Source organism: Carcharhinus amblyrhynchos, chromosome 31 (genome assembly GCF_965287045.1).
Source record: "Carcharhinus amblyrhynchos chromosome 31, sCarAmb.v2.hapA, whole genome shotgun sequence".
NCBI lineage: Eukaryota > Metazoa > Chordata > Chondrichthyes > Carcharhiniformes > Carcharhinidae > Carcharhinus > Carcharhinus amblyrhynchos.
Genome location: NC_137354.1, coordinates 20,703,728 through 20,724,792, shown reverse-complemented (window position 1 = coordinate 20,724,792; position 21,065 = coordinate 20,703,728). Strand labels below are relative to the sequence as shown.

At 43.8% G+C, this 21,065-nt stretch overlaps 1 protein-coding gene across 1 annotated transcript in view; it reads right to left on the bottom strand.

Moving 5' to 3' along the window:
• The window catches only part of mmrn2a (multimerin 2a), a 40,692-nt gene that overhangs the window by 6,891 nt on the left and 12,736 nt on the right, over nucleotides 1–21,065 (bottom strand). The window contains exons 2-5 of the mRNA XM_080215779.1: nucleotides 20,610–20,732; nucleotides 15,419–15,525; nucleotides 10,172–10,252; nucleotides 5,146–5,310 (exon numbers count right to left, since the gene is read on the bottom strand). Coding sequence (XP_080071905.1) covers nucleotides 5,146–5,310; nucleotides 10,172–10,252; nucleotides 15,419–15,525; nucleotides 20,610–20,732 — 476 coding nt within the window. The remainder of the gene's footprint in view (nucleotides 1–5,145; nucleotides 5,311–10,171; nucleotides 10,253–15,418; nucleotides 15,526–20,609; nucleotides 20,733–21,065) is intronic.

The window sequence follows — 21,065 nt, the reverse complement described above, 5'->3', positions numbered from 1 at the left end:
CTGCAAAACGAAAAAAATGTGCAATGTCATGGCAAGTGTAAGAAATTTTGTCCCCATTTTCAATTACCTTCTTCAACAACCAGAAGGTGGATTTTTACCAAGCTACCTACTCAAAGTGTAAGGAGGAGTGATGGATGCTGAGGTGAACCAAACACAGGAACAAAACAAGGAACTGTGAACATTGACAGCAAGGTGGTTTGGTTGAGGAGAGTTCCAGGATGGTGGAGCTAGACTGAGCAGCGACACGAAGGCTGCAAAATGGAACAAACTGCCAGGAACACTAGCTAAGGGAATTAAGGATAGGTTTGAGAGAGTTAAAAATAAAGACATGAGACTTGTAGTCATTGTTCTGGAGGACAAAGGTGATGAGAGTATGGAACTCATGAGAGCCAGAACTCCAGAGACAACATTCCTAAAAGTGGAGTTTGTGAAAGATGGATACAGAGAGTTGGTGAGGATACGATTCGAAAGGTAAACAAGCATAATGAAGTTATAGTTGAGGGTCAACAGTGTATGGAGAAGAATGAGCAATGTTATACAAATGTACAGCAGAGGAGCAGGAGTAGACCATTCAGCCCATCAAACCTGCTCTGCCAAATTAGATCATGGCTGATCTGTTTGTATTCGGAATTCCACATCTCCATCTGTCCTGATAACAATTGATTCGCTTGCCTGACAAGAATCCATCTAACCCCACCTTCACTGCCTTCTGAGGCAGAAAGTTCTAAAGTTGCCCAACCATTATTCCTACAAAAGTCATCGCAGAGGGAGGAGCCTGGGCCTCGGCTCTGACCTCTATGACTGGAATCTGAACGTCCTAACTCACAGGCCACCATCAGTAAGGATAGGCAACAACATTTTCATGATAATCCTCAACACCAGTGCCCCACAAGGCTGTGTCCTTAGCCCACTACTACTTGTATACCTATGACTGCGGCCAAATTCCCCTCCAATTCAATTTTCAAGTTTGCTGACGACACCATCTGGGTCAGATCTCAAACAATGATGCGATGGAGTACAGGAAAGAGAGAATCTGATGAACTGGTGCAGTGACAATAATCTCTCCCTCAACGTCAACAAATTGTCATCAACTTCAGGAAGTATAGTGGAGAACATGCCCATCTACATCAATGGGGATGAAGTAGAAATGTTTGAGAGTTTTTATGTGCATAGATCACCAACAACATGCCCTGGTCCTCCCATGCTGACACTCTAGTTAAGAAAGCCCATCAACTTTGTCAGGAGGCTAAAGAAATTTGGCATGTCAGCTACGACTCTCACCAACCTTCACAGATACGCCATTGAAAGCATTCTTTCTGATTATATCACAGCTTGATATAGCTCCTGCTCTGACCAAAACTGTAAGAAACTATAAAAGGTCGTGAATGTAGCCCAGTCTATCATGCAAACCAGCCTTCCATCCATGCATTCTGTCGACACTTCCCAATGCCTTGGAAAAACAGCCAGCTTAATTAAGGACCCCACGCACCCCATCTTCTCCTTCGGCAGGAAGATACAAAGGTCTGAGGACACGTACCAAGCAACTCAAGAAACTCTTCTCTACTGCTAGCAGAATGGACCTCGAATTAAGTTGATCTTTATACCCTAGCTATGATTGTAATGCTGCATTTTGAACTCCTTTCCTACTCAACAATATGATTTGTCTCTATAGCACGCAAGTAACAATACTGTTCACTGTATACTAATACATGTGGCAGTAATATAGCAATCAATCAAACAGCTGGAGCCTTGGAGGAAATTCACTTAATCAATGAATGTCTTGGTATTCTGAAAACAGCCACTCGGGGGTGAAGGAGAGCAATGCTCTTCTTTAATTGCCATGCCCATGAAGTGTCTTTAGGTGTCACTATTCTCAAGGGCAAAATCTAGGGGTCAAAGCTGAACAATACTTCTCTGTAGAACAGCCACATCATTGAATGCTTGGGCGAATTCAGACTAACTGAATGTGCCAGCAGCATAGAATCTTACAGCACAAAAGGGATACTAGTGGGGCTAAGAACATAAGAAATAGGAGCAGGAGTAGGCCATCTAGCCCCTCGAGCCTGCCCCGCCATTCAATAAGATCATGGCTGATCTGTCGTGTCTCTGTTCCACGTTCCCGCCCTCTCCCCATAACCCTTAATCCCCTTGCCTATCAAAAACCTATCAACCCGCGTCTTAAAAATATTTAGCGAGGCAGCCTCCACCACTTCAACGGGCAGAGAATTCCAGAGATTCACCACCCTTTGAGTGAAGAAGTTCCTCCTCAACTCCATTCTAAGCCGCGCCCCCCCCCCCCCCCCCCCCCACTTTATCTTGAGGCTGTGCCCTCTAGTCCTACTGTCCTTTCTGAGCGGGAAGAGCCTATCCACCTCTATCCTATCCATCCCATTCATCATCTTATATGTCTCAATGAGATCTCCCCTCATTCTTCTAAACTCTAACGAGTACAAGCCTAGTTTATTCAGCCTCTCCTCATAGTTCAACCCCCTCAACTCCGGTATCAGCCTAGTAAACCTCCTCTGCACTCCCTCCAAGGCCAAAATCTTGTGTAAGTGCGGCGACCAAAACTGCACACAGTACTCCAGCTGCGGCCTCACCAGTGCTCTATTCAGCTGCAGCAAGACCTCCCTACTTTTATATTCAATCCCCCTCGCTATGAAGGCCAGCATCCCATTTGCCTCCCTAACCACCTGCTGCACCTGCAGGCTGGGTTTTTGCGACTCATGCACAAGGACCCCGAGGTCCCTCTGCACCGTCGCATGCTGCAGTTTTTTGTCATGTCAGTAATAGTCCTTCCTACCATTATTCCGACCAAAGTGGACAACTTCACATTTGCCAACATTAAATTCCATTTGCCAGTTCCTGGCCCATTCGCCCAGCCTATCTAGCTCCTTCTGCAGACTCTCCACACCCTCCGCACAATTTGCCGTTCCACCAATCTTGGTGTCATCAGCAAATTTCGACACCATACACTCGGTTCCCTCCTCCAGATCATCTATATAAATGGTAAATAGCTGAGGCCCCAGCACCGACCCCTGGGGCACTCCACTAGTCACCAACCGCCAATCCAAATAGCACCCATTGACCCCCACTCTCTGCCTCCTATTTGACAACTAATCCTCTATCCACGCTAACACCCTACCCCCAACTCCATGCCCCCTGACCTTCTGCAATAACCTCTTGCAAGGCACCTTGTCAAACGCCTTCTGAAAATCAAGAAACACCACATCCACCGGCTCTCCTCTATCCACCGCCCTAGACACATCCTCATAGAACTCCAATAAATTCGTCAGACACGACTTCCCCTTAACAAAACCGTGCTGCGTCTGCTCTATCAAACAATTCTCCTCAAGATGCCTCGCTATTTTCTCCTTGATCACGGATTCTAACATCTTATCTACAACAAACGTTAAACTAACTGGCCTATAATTCCCTGCCTTTTGCCTCCACCCTTCTTAAACAACGGTGTAACATTAGCCGTTTTCCAATCTTCTGGCACTTCCCCGGAATCCAGCGGCGTTTGGAAAATAACCACCAAGGCATCCACTATCGCCTCCGCCATTTCTTTCAGAACCCTTGGATGTATTCCATCCAGTCCTGGGGACTTGTCCACAATCAGTCCCTCCAGTCTGTCGAGCACTGCCTCTCTAGTAACAATAATTTCATTCAGGCCCTCCACTCCTACCATCTTTCCATCGCTAACACCCGGCAAATTATTCACGTCCTCCTCCGTGAAGACCGAAACAAAAAAGTTATTCAAGGCCTCAGCCATTTCCCCATCCCCTACCACTAAGTCCCCCCTCTCATCCTCTAAGGGTCCAATGTTCACCCTAGCCAGCATCTTCCTTTTTATATATTTATAAAAACTCTTGCTATCCTTTTTTTTATATTAAGCGCTAGCCCAGCTTCATAGTTAATCCTACCCTTCTTTATCAACTTCTTTGTTGACATTTAAACCTCTCCCAATCCTCTTCTCGCGCACTACTCTTAGCTACTCTAAACGCATCCGCTTTTAATTTAACACTTTCCTTTACCTCCTTCGTTATCCAGGGGCTGCCATGTCTGTGCCTGCTTGTTGAGAGTTGTCCAATTTAATCCCTAATCCCATTCTCCCCCCTGTCCCATAAACCTGCAGAATTGTCCCCTTGAGGTTCAAGTCTTCTGAAAGTTCCAATGGAACCTGATTCTGCCACCCTTCCATGTTCCAGAGGTTGTTAACTCTACGTAAATAGAGGTACCTCTTACTTGGGTTCTATATTCATTGGAAGCATTCTACTGGTCCTGCACCCTCACTAATCTGTTTAACTCAAATATGTTCAAACTAGACTCCAAGTGCATCCTTATCTTAAAGACCTCAACCAGATGCCCCACACTTGTGAAGTAAAGGTCTTGACATTCTAAGCCTATTCTGGTAACTGGAAAGCCATCTCAAGCCTGTATCTCAACCCTACCAAACCTCTTAGCCACCGTGAGGCATCAAAATGGAACTAATATTGTTCCCTGAGTCCGGCCTCCTCACAACCACCTAGTGTCTGTAAAAGAGCTGTTGGATTGTCACAAAAACCCAATTATTTACATTTGGGGTGGAGATCAGCTCTCCTTACTCAGTCTGACCTATATCATAAAATCCCTACACCACAGAAGGAGACTGTTTGTTTGGCCCATCGAGCCTGCACTGACAACAACCAGGTCTATCCCCGTAACCCAAAGTATTTACCCTGCTAATCCCCCTGACATTAAGGCATGGCCAATCCACCTAACCTGCATGTTTTTGGAATGTCGGAGGAAAACCATGCAAACACGGGGAGAATCACAGTCACCCAAGGCCAACTACCTGGCGCTGTGAAGCAGCAGTGCTGATCACTGTTCCATCATGTTGCCTAGCCACACACAAAGCCTTAGCTGCACACCAATGTTGCCAAGCACGTCATGCAGCTGAGTTGATTAAGACATTAGAAATAGCAATTCAAGAAGATGGCCCAATAAATGGAGTAAACCAGTGATGCCAGTGACTCTCAGCTCTGTGGAATTAATACTTGAGAATCTATTCTTGAGCAGCAGAGAGGGAGAGAGATCCAGTAAAGTCTCCCTGTCAGAGACTCCAAGGGCTGATAAGTAGCAGGAAATAAATCCGAGCTCTACCTGTTCTGTTTCCTTTGCTTTCCATTGAGGAAGTGATTTTTGTCAGGTTATTCAGCAGTTCCTCGAAGGCCTGTGTGGAGGTAGTGGTGACAGAAATGTCATCCTGTACATGATGCAGTTTCAAATCGAAATCCTGTAGCTTGTCCGTTGACGTAACCGGTTCTGCTGCAGCAGAAAAGCAGCAACAATGAGAAAATGCAACACCGCAGGCAGAACACATGCAACCACTCTCTTCACTCTTACCCCCCTGCCACCATCCTACCCACACAGACTGGCAAAGTCAAAGTATTGCAGACTGGAAATACTCAGCAAGATGGGCAGCAGCAACCATGGAAAACAAAACAAACAGAACTGACATTTCAGGTATGTGATCTTTTATAAGGGGTGCATACCGAGTGCTGGAAAATGGGGATTGAATAGATATGTACTTGTTGGCTGGTGCAGGCGAGGGAGGTGATGGTCTAGTGGTATTGTTACTGAACTATTAATACAGGAAGTCAGCAAATGTTCAGAGGACCAGGATTTGAATCCCGTCACAGCAGATGGTGGAATTTGTATAAAAAATATCTGGAATTAAGAATCTACTGATGACCATGAAACCATTGTCGATTGTTGGAAAACCTCACCTGGTTCACTAATATCCTTTAGGAAAGTAAATCTGCCATCCTTACCTGGTCTGACCTACATGTGACTCCAAGAGCCGCAGCAATGTGGTAGATTTTCAACTGCCCTCAGGCAATAGGGGTGGGCAATAAATGCTGGCCAGCCATCAACCCATATCCCATAAATGAATAAAATGAAATGGGCCAGAGGACCACTTTCAAAGCTGTAAAGTTGTATGACTATACAGTAAATAGCCAAGGTCCTTTCCCCAGGATAGTGGAGTCCAAAACTTGTTGGCATGGGCTTAAGGTGAGAGCAGACATATTTAAAAGGAACCTGAGGGGCAGATGGTGGTGCGTATATGGGATAAGCTGGCAGAGGGGGCTGGTAGAGGCATGTACAATTACAGCATTTAAAAGACATTTGGATGGGAAAGGTTTAGAGGGATATGGGCCAAACTCATACAAATGGAATTAGTTCAGTTTAGGAAACCTGGTAGGTATGGATGAGTTGGGCCAAAAAGGACATGTTCCCATGCTGTATTCTCTATGACTGCCCATTCTTCTGCTATTTCTGTTTCTCCCTCCACGAACACCCTGACCTGTTTTGTACTTTCAGCATATCCTGTCAATACTCCAAAGGCACTTTGTAAGTAAATGCAATACAGGAATTGCCTGGGTCAAAGAAAGACTATTGCCCATTGCATTTACCTTCTAGCATCCCAGGAGTTGTTGCGCAATCTCTGTTAATGAGTACATGATGTGAGATGAGAGAAGTAAACCCCCAAATGGAGGAGGGCTTTGAGAACCACACCTAAGCATGTTTGCATTGTGTCAAATTACTCATATACTGTTTCCCAAAATGTTATTTTCTGAAAATCTACCTGATTTTCAGCTTTTATTAATTCATGGGACATGGGTGTTGCTGGCTGACCATTTATTGCCCATCTCTAGTTGCCCTTGAGGAGGTGGTGGTGAGCTGCCTTCTTGAATGGTAGCAGTCCATGAGGTGTAGGTACACCCTCAGGGCTGTCAGGGAGAAATTCCAGGATTTTGACCCAGCTGCTGCAAAGGAAGGGCCAATATATTTCCAAGTCAGCATGGTGATGGCTTGGAGGAGAACTTAAAGGTGGTGGTGTTCCCAGATATCTGCTGCCCTTGTCCTTCTAGATGGAAGTGGTGGAGAGTTTGGAAGGTGCTGTCTAAGGATCTTTGAATTGAATGAGTCTGTACTATCTGCTTCCACTATCCCTCTCCAGGGAAGCATTCCATTTCTTGGACACTCACTGAAATATTATTTCCACAGAATAGTTTTGAAACTAACCCTCTTGTGGAATAAGCCAAAATGGAGCAATAGGTCCCAGAGATTGATTGCTGGCTGGGTCCTCTTGATCTTATCCCAATCTCAATGTGCAATCACTGCTCTCGGCACTACTGGGATTATTATGGCAATATCAGCCAGAGCTCCATCCCAGTTTACAATTCCAGGAAGGGGTATGAGAGAGTGTGCTCGTGTGTCTGGATCTGGTTTTTATTATGCTTCTCTCAACCTGAGGATAACCAGGAGGCCAAACACTGCAGTAAGTCTCCATAGTGGCATACCCAACAGGGGTCAGAGGCTTGGAGGAGCAAAAGCAAGCTGGAAGCAGGAGGATCTGGAGGATAAGATGTCCCTAACCTTGTCGTGATGACAGGAGAGTCTCCATGGCAACAGTATTTTGCTGAAAGTGTCAGAGAAAGCAGAGCAGATACTGATTAACGTTCAGCTCACAACCCTCACAGGATCACTGAGAAAGTAGAATATAAAACCTGTGATTGGTTGTATATGTACTCTCCTTATCCTCTGTGCCAAACAATTACCAGCAAACAAGTAGACAGGATAAAAACAGAGAATGCTGGATAAACTCAGCAGATTAGACAGCATCTGTGGAAAGAGAAGCAGGGTAAACATTTCGAGTCGGCATGAGCTAAAGAGAGGGAGATAGGTGATGGATTTGATTCTTTATAAGAGGGGGTGAAGCAAAATCTGAAGTCAGAGATGGGATAAAGATGTCATGGGCACAAGACAAAGGGAGTGTTTAAAGAATCATACGGACTCGAAACTAACTGTTTCTTACAAAAGGAAGTGTTAATAATAGTGTTAAAGATGAAAGAAGGTACGAACAGTGACATTATGGTAAGATAGGAGCATCCCTTTGCCTTGTGTTCCTGCACTGCCTGGACCCTACGCTGCCCGGAATATCGCTTCCCAGGCCCTGTGCTGCGCGAAACCTACACTACCTGGAATATCGCTGCCCAAGCTCTGCGCAGTTTGGATCCAACGCTGCCCAATCCTGCACTTCCCACGCACTGCTCTACCCAGTTTTATTTCATCATCCTGAAGAGTAAAAGCTGGTGTGAACACAACCCTCGTGTGGCAGCCGGCTTCTAGCTGCTCCACACCCAGCTAAATCAGGACCTAAAACCTGCATCGTTTCAGCTGTTCTCAAAAAACCAAGTACAAGAATTAAAAGCCACAAGATATCCTGAAAATCACAGAGGATTTCATAGAATAAACGCAGAAGCTTCCTGAATAGGGGGACTGAGGCGACTTAAGGCTTCCTGCCTAAGGGCTGATTTATATTTTGTTCTGTGACTGACCTCATAGTTGGTGAAGCCACGCCTGTCTCCCAAGGCTACACACAACACAATAAAGGTTACTCCAGGGACGCTTCTTTGGGACTGGCAAGAAGACTTGTTTTTTTTGCGAAATGCTTGCCTCTCCATTAAAGGGAGGCTCCTTCAGCTCAATGCAACAACCCAGCTGTACTCCCCCGGGCAGCTGTGTTTAGAATCCATTCAAAGTAGTTTGTTTGTCCATTGTTTTATGTTGACAGTGATCTTTAAATGAAAACCGGGCCATTTAGAGACGGAAAGTCAGCAAATGTTTATTGTTCACATCAGAATACTCGAGATCTGGAAATATCTCTCCCAAAAAAGCTGTAGGTACTGGGGGGAGAGGGAAGAGATCTTTGACATTTTCAAGATTGCAATCAACAGATTTTTGTATAGTTTTATCAACAGATCCAGAACAAAAGCAGGTATATGGACTTAGGTTTACTTATTAGCCATCAGTCCACTTGAAGGGCTGAATGGTCTGCTCTTGTTCCTAATACCCCTAAATGGTCTTCCTCGCTGTTACCTCACCAACTCAGCATTATGGGGTCTGTACTCCCTTTGTTATTCATTTGTTGGATATGGATGTTACTAGCTGGCCAGCATTTATTGCCCATCCATAGTTGCCCAAGGGCAGTTGAGAGTCAACCACGTTGCAGTGGCTCTAAAGTCACATGTAGGCCAGACCAGGTAATGTTCTCTAATGGGACATTAGTGAACCAGATGGGTTTTTTCCAACAATTGACAATGGTTTTATGGTCGTCACTAGATTCTTAATTCCAGATATTTTTTATTGAATTCAAATTCCACCATCTGCCGCAACAGGATTTGAACTAGGGTTCCCCAGAACATGAGCTGAGTTTCTGGATTAATAGTTTAGCGATAACGCTACCAGGCCATTGCCTCCCCTTGTCTTTGATGGATCTGTGAATGGATTCAGAAGTCGTCTTGCTCACCACTTGGTGTTCCCAAATCATTAGAATTAGCCCTGGGATTACTGGGAATTCACAACAATCTTGGCACCCAGTTCATTGAACGTCACTCCAAATAAGTGATGCCGCATTTAGAGAGCGGAGTCACTCAGTGTGTATTCAGAACCAGGTTCCTGGCAATTGAACTGGAGTGTCTGAGCAAAGTGGGGAAGAATATGTAATAACATTCCGACTTTAGTTAGCTTTGGGTCCTTTGTAAATACAATCAAATGACTTAATTGCTAAATATGTCACTGGTATTGAGTGCGTTGAGGTTTAAAGAAAGCATAGCATTTAAGATTAGATTTTGTTTTTGAAATGTAGTGAGTTGTTGTGATGTGAAATGCACTGTCTAAACTGGTGGCAGAAACTGCTTTGATAGTAACTTTCAATGGGGAATTAGACCAATACTTTAAAAGAACAAACTTGCACAGACAGCTATGGGGAAAGAGCAGGGTAGTGAGTTTAATTTCAGATGCTGTCAGACCTGCTGAGATTTTCTGGCACTTTGTTTTTGTTTCAGACTCCAGCATCTGCAGTAATTTGCTTTTATCTTGGTCATTTCAGGTCAAGAGTGGGCTTGGGGGGAGTGAATATCCATCATTTGTTCACTAACAAAGATTAGCGAAACAAGCTCAGGTGTTGACAATGTCAACAAGGGGCAGCACGCATGGTGGTTAGCACTGCTGCCTCACAGGAGATTTTCACAGTAACTTCATTGCAGTGTTAATGTAAGCCTACTTGTGACACTAATAAATAAACTTCTAAACAATGTTTTATAATTGAAATGTAACTCACTTGGGGTTATAATTTCTTCCATCACTTGCTGTCCTCCCAAGGCCCCCTTCAGGGAGGCTGGTGCAGTCAGCTCCTCAGGAACTAGGGGGAGAAACACAGCAGTTAAAACCATTCCAATTCTTTCCATTCTACAGTGTGTGCTAGGTCAAACCATTCATTAAATCAAGAGCAGTCGAGCGAGGCTCAGATTGTTCTTTTCTGCTATGGGTACTCTTTACATCCAGATATTCAGTGCTGGGTTAAAAACTGTTTCAAACAGAAGTCTGCCGTTTGCATCCAAGGCTCCACAGACATTGGGGCTCTCCCTATGTACTCCAGATGTACCTGTGAGCATGCAGTTAGAAATTGGCATATCGATGGACATCTACAGAGAAGGAGACAATTGAAGCAGGGAGAAGAGATAGATTAAAAACTTCATCAGCCTCTGGAAAGAGGTTGTTGAAGTTTAAGGTTAAAGCTCATGAGTGTCACAAGTAGGCTTACAATAACACTACAGTTATGTTACTGTGAAAATCCCCTAGTTGCCACACTCTGGTGCCTGTTCGGTTACACTGAGGGAGAACTTAGCACGGCCAATGCATCTAACCAGTACGTCTTTCGGACTCTGGGAGGAAACCGGAGCACACGCAGGAAACCCACACAGACATGGGAAGAAGGTGTGGACTCCACACAGTGACCCAAGGTGGGAATTGAACCTGGGTCCCTGGTGCTGTGAGGCAGCAGTGCTAACCACTGTGCCAATGTGCCACCCAGAAAAAGGATAGAGTAAGAAATGCAAAGGTCAGGCAACTGATGGAAAAGCTCCCAGTCTCAATCCCTGCCTGCCAATTGCTAAGATGTTTGAAACTTAGCAACTTGGTATCACATTGCAGCTTGCCTGCATTTTGTCTTTATTCATTCGGGGGATGTGGATGTCACTGGCAAGATCAGCATTTGTTGTCCATCCCTAAGTGCCCTTAAACTGAATGGCTTGCTCAGCCATTTCAGAGGGCAGTTCAAAATCAATCATATTGCTGTGGGTCTGGAGTCATGTGTAGGCCAGAACAGGATGGCAGATTTCCTTCCCTAAAGGGAATTAGTAAACCAGATGGGGTAAAAACTTGGAAAGTAGGAGGAGGAGTAGTCCATTTGGTCCTTTGAGCTTACTCTGCCATTCATTATAATCATGGTTGATCAGCCAACTCAATAACCTGATACCTCCTTCCCCTTGTATCCTTTGATCCCCTTCGCCCCAAGTGAACTTCTTCTTGAAAACATATAATGTTTTAGCTTTCTGTGGTAGCGAATTCTACAGGCTCACCGCTCTCTGGGTGAAGAAAATTTTCTTCATCGCTATCCTAAACGGTTTATCCTGTATCTTCAGACTGTTACCCCTGGTTATAGAAACAAGACAATCTATGGAAATTGGCATGCAGCCCAGGACAGTAGTTTCAGGTAGCATCTGCCTCTGCTCTTGGTCCCTGCTGGGAGAACACCCCCAAGTCTCTGAATGCCACTTGAATTCAAGATCTTCTGATTCGGAAATGATCATTTTAGCTGATCAGTCCCAGATGGTGCTAATGTTATTCATGTGGTGACTTGCAGAGAGCTTCCTTTAGGAAGTAAAACCCCTGTGTGTGAAAGTTACCTCCAGGAGCGAGGCAGAGACTCTTGGTGAAGTCTAACCTGCCTGAAAACATGGCAGTCAAGGCCTGGGCGCAAAGTAAAAGGCATTTTGTAAAACTCTCGCAAAATCTCATGAGAAGCAGAATGCTGGAAAGCAACCATGTAATTGGTCACCTCTTCCTGCTCCACGTTTAACCTGCACTCTCCCTGTCAGGCCTTAATAGGTGGTTTGCCATATTCCTGCTGTACAGCTTAAAGGTTTTTACACAGAGGGTAGTAAGTGCCTGGAATGCGCTGCCAGAGGAGACGATAGAAGCAGATACAGTAGCAATGTTTAAGAAGCACTTTGACAGATACACAAATAGGAAGGGAATGGAGGGACACTGACTGCACAGAGGCAAAAGAAAGGCATCAAATGTTGGCGCAAGCTTGATGGGCCAAAGGGCCTGTTCCTGTGCTTTTTTTCTTCGAATCATTGTCACATTATCATTCTCATATCTTTGCTTTTGACATCAGGCTTAAGCAGGCTAAACCTTGAGAACGTATTTAAACACCAACCCATCAAGTGAGCAATCTGTTATAGACTGTGCGGTCATTCTGTGAGGTATCAGGAAATTGTGTCGAAGAGAAGCAAGGAAATTACTGCCTCGCTTGTCACTGAATTAACACTTCTGCAAAGACCTTTTCTCAATCTGTACACTTTCTGCTGGGTGATATTAGTGTGTGCTTACTCAGAAATATTTCAAACTCTTCAGATATAAACTGTGGACCCATTAACTGTTAGAATCACCTCTAGAAACTCATAAGTTGTAGAGCATCTTCTCATAACCCTCATAGGTTTGGCACTTGTAGTCGTGGGCGTCGACTCAACATCTATCCACTTGCTATAGCTATCAACCAAAACACTTCCACTTCAAAGAAATTGACATGTATTCTTTCCCAGATTTCGTGGGTCCGCCCATGTTCTACTTAATCTAGCCAGTTCTTATTGTATCTAACTCTGCATAAGGTACAGGCTTAGCTTGTGAAATTATTTTGACTTCAGTCTTGTGATGCCCAGTTTTATCATTTCTCCCTTTCTCAAAGACCACTTGGTGCTCTCTTATCACTTCCTCAAGGTCCATACAACCAGGTTGGAATTTGGTTGAGTTATTCACTGGCTTGGAGATTCATGGTGAGGTCTTCTTGACATTCATAAACTTTCACCATAGCATGAATAAGCAACTTCTGCCTCATACCTGGAGGTAATAAACGTAAAACATTTGTTCTTAAATACACCAGTCATCTTTACTAGGGTTGAATTTCCTCATTGTCCCCAAATATGCCTTCAGTGTCATTTCTGCAATTACGTACCCTGCTGCGTCACTGTGTACCTTAACTCAATTTGCATACACAGAGTATTCTTTCATACTTCCTCAGAATCAGTTTTAGGAGTCTTAAAAAGTGTGGCACGTTTTTCTCCTTTACATAGAATCATAAAATCCCTATCGTGCAGAAGGAGGCCATTCGGCCCACTGAGTCTACACCAACTCTCCAAAAGAATGTCTTTTCTCAGGCCCAACCCCAGTCTATCCCTGTAACCCTGTGTATTTACCCTGGCTAATCCACCTAACTTTCACATCTTTGGACACTAAGGGGCAATTTAGCATATCTAATTCACCTAACTTACACATCTTTGGATACTGTGGGCAATTTAGCTGAACTTCTCAAATTAACTTAGCTTAGTGTAACTTCTCAAATGAGCCATAAAAAGAAAATTCCATCTGGCTTTGTCATCACGGTATGGAATTTTCCAGCCCCAGCACGGTGGTGGGGTTGTAAAATTATTCAGCGAGTTGTTCAGAAGTCCATTGACTCTGGCAGAACTGGAAAATCCCACCAGCGTGTCGTTCCACCCCAACTTTGTGTAGTGCGTTGCACCAAGAAAATGTTAACGTGTGGATTCTTCAAACATCCACCTTGGAGCTAACTTTATCTCCACCTCCCCAACAGAAGGGTAGTAGAGAGGGCAGAATAATCAAATGCTCAGCTGCTGTAGCATACTACACTGGTCATGTAGCAGATTCAGAGACACTGACACCACCCCTCGCCCACCTCCGCACCCCCCCCCCCAACCTCCCACAAACAGAATTGGGTCATCAAAACTTGCTTCCTCCCCTGAACGTGCACAGCAAGTCTCCAGAACCCCTACTTTACTGAAACTGATGCCAGTGACACCTATGTCATATTCCTATTTATCAACTACAACTCAGCCTTCAACACCATTGTTCCTAAGAAACTTAGCTCCAAACCGAGCGCAAAACTTGGCCCTTCCCTCTACAACTGGATCCTGAACTTCCTAACCCAATCAGTAAGGAAAAGTAACAACACCTCCACGATCATCCTCAACACCGGTGCCTCACAGCACTGTCTCCTCAGCCCCTCACTATACTCTTTATACACATGACTACATGGCCAAATTCCCTTCCAACTCGATTTTCAAATTTGCTGATGACGACTGCAGTGAGTCAGCTCTCAAATAATGATGAGGCAGGAAAGAGATAGAGAATCTGGAGAAGTGGCCCAATGACAATAATCTTTCCCTTATGTCATCAAAACGAGAGATAGCCATCAACTTCAGGAAGCATATTGGAGAACATGTCCCTGTCTATATCAACGGGGACAAAGCAGAAATGGTAGAGAGCTTTAAGTTTTTAGTGTTCAAATCACAACAACCTGTCTTGGTCCCTCCATGCTAACATTATAATTAAGAAAGCCCACCAATGCCTCTACTTTCTCAGAAGACTAAGGAAAATTGGCATGTCAGCTACGAATCTCACCAACTTTTACAGATGCACCATAGAAAGCGTTCTTTCTGGTTGTATCTCAGCTTGGTATGGCTCTTGGTCTGTCAAGACCACAAGAAACTACAAAAGGTCATGAACAAAATCCATCATGCAAACCAGCCTCTCATCCATTGATTCTGTCTACACTTTCCACTGCCTTGGAAAAGCAGCCAGCATAATCAAGGATCCCACACCTCCCGGACATAGTCTCTTCCACCTTCTTCTGTTGGGAAAACGATATAAAAGTCTGAAGACTTGTACCAACCGACTCAAGAACAGCTTCTTCCCTGTTGCAGTCAGACTTTTGAATGGACCTACCATGCATTAAGTTGATCTTTTTCTACATCTTCGCTATGTTTGTAATACTACTTCCTGCACTCCTCCTCTATATACGGTATGCTTTGTTTGTATACTGCGCAGTAAACAATACTTTTCACTGTATGCTAATACATGACAATAATAAATCAAATCAATAACACTATCAGGTCCAACCCACTTTTGGATTGTATCATGACCCTATTTATCCTCATGCTGTGTTGTAAAGTTGTTGGGTGCCTCACTGAAAGGCCCAGAATCTGGTGTAGTCGAACATATTATTGTTAACGCACATCTATATACATATCTCTAAGGTATAACCTTGACTAGGCATTATCTTAATGCTGACCTCTTCAGCATCACATCTCCCATCTCTCACAGTGGTCCAGAAATAGTTAATTCTGCGCCCCCCTCCACCACCACCACCATTACCCTGGGTGCAGAAGCTGTTGGTCGAGTTCCATTAGCACTGCATTTGGGTATCCCCACTCTGCCCCTTTACCTGCGTGTTCACACTTGGATCCTATGTATCCAGGACAGCACTTCCATTCCAGGGAGGTCACAATCTTTTGCTTCACCTTGTACAAAGGCCTAAGAGCCAGTCGGTACCTGAACAAAAACAACTTGCATTTATATAGCTCCCTTTATCACCATGTACTCCACAAAAAAAATCAAAAAGTATTTGACACAGAGTCACGTAAGGATTTAAGCATAAGCCACATTAAGGCAAATGACCAAAAGCTTTTAAGGAATGCTTAAAGAAGGAAGGAGGGATAGAGAGGTGGAATGGTTTAGGAAAGGGATTCCTGAGCTTGGGGATGAGATTTGCCCCTCCCTCCCCCTGCAGCCTGTTTTCTGGCAGGGCAGGCACCTGCCATTTGCCAGTGGTAGGATCTCCTATCCTCACCAATATCTACAGGATTTTTCTGGAGTTCCACGCCATCCTCTGCTGGGGAACCTATCATGATAGTCCTCACTATCGACAGGACTAGAAATCTCTCTGGCAAGAAGGGCTGGAAAATTCCATCCTTTAGGACTCTGGCATCTGAATGCACAATCATCAGTGATGGAGCAATTAAAATCAATGTTCGAGAGCCCAAAATGAGAGGAAAACAGATATCGCTCAGACTTAAAGGCTGGAGAAGGTTACAGAGATAGGGAGGGGCAAGGGCATTTATTACGAAGATTTTTAGTATGGGGAGGTGGTCACATAGTGGTATTGTCAATGGACAAGTAATCCAGAGACCCAGGGTAATACTCTGGAGACCTGTGTTAAAATCTCGCCACAACAGATGCTGAAATTTGAGCTCAGTAAAAAATTTGGAAGTGAAAGTTTAATGATGACCATGAAACTATTGTCGATTGTGGGAAAAATTCAACTGGTTCACTAATGTACTTTAGGGAAGGAAATCTGCCATCATTACCCGGTATGGCCTCTAAGTGACTCCAGAGCCACAGTAATGTGGTTGACTCTTAAATGCACTCAAGGATGGGCAATAAATGCTGGACCAGCCAGAGATGCCTACATCCCGTGAGCAAATAATTTTTTAAAAATCTGCAGCAAGAAGCAGGAATTGGATTTTTAAAAGACAGATATTTCCTTGGAAGAGACTAAAGTGATCATCAGGATGGCCAACACTAATTTACATCATTATATTTTTCACATTCCAACCCTAAGCAGAGGAGAAGACAAATCTGTAAAATCCACCAAAGGCAATGACACTAAACCCTCCACTCTCCATTAACAAGGTATTGATGAAGTTCAACAACTGATGATGAACCATTTAAAGGTTAATCGCTTGGACAAAATATGTTGATTTTTAAGATTGATTTCCAGACAAGCTAATCTAACTGTAATTGGAATCTACAATTATTTTTGAATTACTAGCAGTTGAGGAGACCTTGCATAACTAGCCCAAATCTTCTGCGTGATTTATGGCACAAGGGTTTCTGAGCAGAATGGAACTAATGGCTGAGTTAAGTGCTCTTGCTCTCTCTTGCTCTCTATTTCATTCTCTCCATCCCTCCTTCCAACTCTCCCCACTGCCATCACTCGCCCTCCCCAACAAGGTTAAACCCTGTCTTCTAGTTTGACACTGTCTCTATTCCGCAGCAGACAGAGATTTCCTAAAGGGAGAGTTTAACCTCACAGCGGTGTCTCCAGGGAGATGGAAAGACCTGCTACAGCTTTAAACCACTTCTGCACTGAAAATAAAACAACCAGATTCACACAGCAGCTGGACCAGGATATGGACCGTGAACTTCTTTTAAATTTGGCCAAATCTATCCTCCCCAACCCTAGAACATCAATTCACGTGTGAACTTTGAGTGTAGACTTTAGTAGTTTTCTTATGATGTTTTGATGCCCTTTTTATTATGATCGTTATCTTTTTATACCAAGGCCAAATTGCAAAGTATGATGGTTAATCTTGTCTGGAAATATCAAGATGTGATGTGGTTAAGCACGCTGCGAGAAGGACAAAAATGATTAAGCATTTGACAAACTCAAATGTAGTCTGTCTGACACCTGCTGCTCAAATAGCAATTACATTCTGGAGTCCCCATGATAGGAGGAATGTGATAGCACTTGAAAGGCTGCAGAGGAGATTCACCAGGATATTGCCTGGACTGGAGAGTTTTAATTATGAAGAGAGATTGGGTAGACTGGCGTTGTTTTTCTTGGAGCAGAGAAGACAGTGGGAGGAGAGGGGGCTCATGTTTGAGATGTATAACATGAGGACACAGTAAAAAGTCTCTCAAAACCAGATTAAAGCCCAAGAGGAGTCACTCACTGCTGAAGGAACAGTGCTCCGAAACCAGTTGGACTTCAATCTGGTGTTGTGGGACTTCTTACTGTGCCCACCCCGGTCCAATGCTGGCATCTCCACAACATAACACTATGAGGGGCATAGATAGCATAAAGAGGAATAAATGTTTCCCCTTGGTGGAGGGATCAATGACCACAGGGCAGAGGTTCAAGGGACAGGAGATTTAGAGGGGATTTAAGGAAAAACTTTTTCGCTCGGAGGGTGGTGGGAGTCTAAAACTCGCTGCCTGAAAGAATGGTAGAAATGGAACTCTCACAACATTTAAGAAATATTTAGATGAGCACTTGCAATGTCAAGTCACACAAGACTATGGGCAAGTGCTGGGAAATGTGATTAGAATAGTTGAGTGGTTTGTCTTTGACCTGTGCAGACTCGATGGGCCAAAGGGCCTTTTCTGTTCTGTAGTCCCGTACGACTATGACATAACATTGTGATTTATCTGTTGGAAATTTGAGGAACAAGTCATTATGTTTGAGAAGTGAATTAATGGCCAAACTATTGACATTAATACCTTGGATAAGAAAATGTAGCCATCTATCTTGTGAAATGTTTAGGATCTGTTTTGTACAGGGAAATGCTTTGCAGACTTGTGACCTTTGGAATCTTTTGCAAAGACTGTTAAGAAAAGCAGGGGTCTTGTCAGGGTCCGTGGGACAGAAATGTAAAAATATTGAGATTCCAGACTAAGCCATTCATATAAGAGCGATTGGGATACATCCAAACTGGGTAGACCACCATAAATGAGGATGAAAGAGACATTGATGCACTCCATTAGAAGAAGGATTAAAGACCACCAGGCAGCAGAACAAAAAGTTCGTGCCACAGCTGAGAGGCAAGGAATGGAGTGGAAGAAGTTGCATATTGCTGCCTATACTAAGCACCACACAGTTTAACTTGCATTGCCTAATAAATCTATTAATGTGACCCAATGATTAGTACTGTTGCCTCACAGCGCCAGGGACCCGGCTTTGGGTAACTGTCTGTGTGGAGTTTGCACATTCCCCCCTCCACCCTGTGTCTGTGTGAGTTTCCTCCAGATGCTCCAGTTTCCTCCCACAGCCCAAAGATGTGCAGTTTAGGTGAGTTGGCCGTGGGAATTGTGTGGGGTTACAGGGGAAGGGAGTTGCAAAGGGTTTGGGTAAGATGTCCTGTCAGAGAGTTGGTGCTGGGCTGAATGGTCTCCTCCTGTCCTGTAGAGATTCTATTCTATGATTTATAATCAGAATCTGTATTATATGGTCCTTAATAAATCACAAATCTACCAATCTAACACAAGTATTTAGATGCCAAAGTCAGAGCATACATTCTTTTTGCCTGATTTGTTAGCAAAATAAAGTTAACCCCTTTCTTTGTTAAATGGTCTATGACTAGTTCATTTATAATCACAGCATGTAAGCAGCCAAGTACCCGTTAACTTGGCAAAGAGATCCGCATCTTAAAAAAAATACTTGTTGTGGTCAAACAAACAGGGGACATGAGGGGAATCCTTCGACCTCCTCCTTGTAACACTGAAGCATTTGGAAACATTGGTAAGAAAGTTAAATTAGTGATGTTGCCAGGCAAGGAGGCAAATGGATCAGTGAGCACAAGGGTGATGGATCAATCGGAGTTGGAGTGGAGAAAGCAATATTTTGGAGGGTGGGAAATAGGAGGCATGTTCTTCCACTCTCCCCCAAAAGGGAGAGAGAAACATAGCGTAATATAGATAGTGAGGAAGTGATATAAATATGATTGGACTCTTCTGAATTACACAGAATATATTATTACTCTTATAAACATTGATACAAAGTTCACTCCTTACCTATCTGATGCTGTTTAATAAAATATTTTGCTCCAAAAAGTATAGACATCAGATTTCCTGATTTCATTGTCCATTGCTACATAAGGACATTAACGTCTCCCTAACTAGATAAGGAGATGTTAATACATGGTCATTCACCAGGCTTTTTTTATTCATTCATGGGACATGGGCATCGCTGGCTGGCCAACATTTATTGCCCGTCCCTTGTTGTCCTTAGAGGGCAGTTGAGAGTCAACCACATTGCTATAGCTCTGGAGTCGCATGTAAGTCAGACCAGGTGTAGAGGGCAGATTTCCTTCCCTAAAAGGCATCAGTGAAAAGGTTGGATTTTTCTGACAATCGACAATGGTTTCACGGTCATCATAGATTCTTAATTCCAATTTTTTTTTTAGTGCACTCAAATTCCACCATCTGCCATGGTGGGATTTGAACCCGGGTCCCCAGAACATTAGCTGAGTTTCTGGATTAATAGTCTAGCAACAATACCACTAAGCCATCACCTCATAAACCATTCTCCAAAGATGAAACAACTTTCAGGGATGTCCCACCACCAAATACTCAGCCTTTTCCTTAGGGAAGGTCCATGTGCCACTTAGCAACTTAACCAGAGAGGGAGACCGCGGTGTCACTGAAGACACAAAACTACTCAATGCCAGGGATACTTTTTAAGAGTCTACAAAATATCTGCTGGGAGATTGCAAGGACTGCAAAGTGAGTTCGCTTCCGTTGATATTAGCAAAGGGGCGATGAAAAGTCTCAGATTGAACAGTGGCTGCAAAGTGGTGGGAACAAATAGAGATGTCGAAATTCTTATAAAACATGCTCACTTGTCTTTCTCCACACCCACCACATTGAAAGCTCTTCAATTCTGTCAACAGCATCTTCCAAAACTCCCAACTGTTAGTCCACTACCTGCCCTGGACATCTTCATCACTCTGTTCAACATTAGCTTGTCCTCCACTCCTGCGGAAGCCACACCATTTTCAGCAGACTCAAGCCCATCACACTGCACCGTCTAGTCACAGATTTGTTGCACACAGTGGCATATCACCGTTGGTACTTACAGCCCATTTTGGCAGTTAGCTATCCCATTCACACAGGGCTCCATCGTTCTTTGGACAAACTGCTCGATTCCACATGAAACCACGGATGTGGACAGTCTGGATTTCACAAAGGCGCACCAGTTCCTAAAAGAAAGGCAGAAAAATCATTTTCAAGATCGTCCAACTCTGGGTACGTTTGCAGAACAGGTTTCCTGTACCTTTTTAAAATTTAATCGTGATTCTTAAATACCAAGATCAGGAAACAAAACAGTAAAGTTTTTTTTTATTACTTCAACAGGATAAGAGGAGCTGTGATTTCAAAAGCTACTAAACAGAAGATGGGTGTAACGTGAGTAAATCTTATCAATAAAAACACGGAAAACACTGGATAAATACAACATTTCTGGCAGCATCTGTGGAGAGAGAAACAGAGTTAACATTTCTAGGCCGATATGACTCCTCTACAGAACTGAAGAG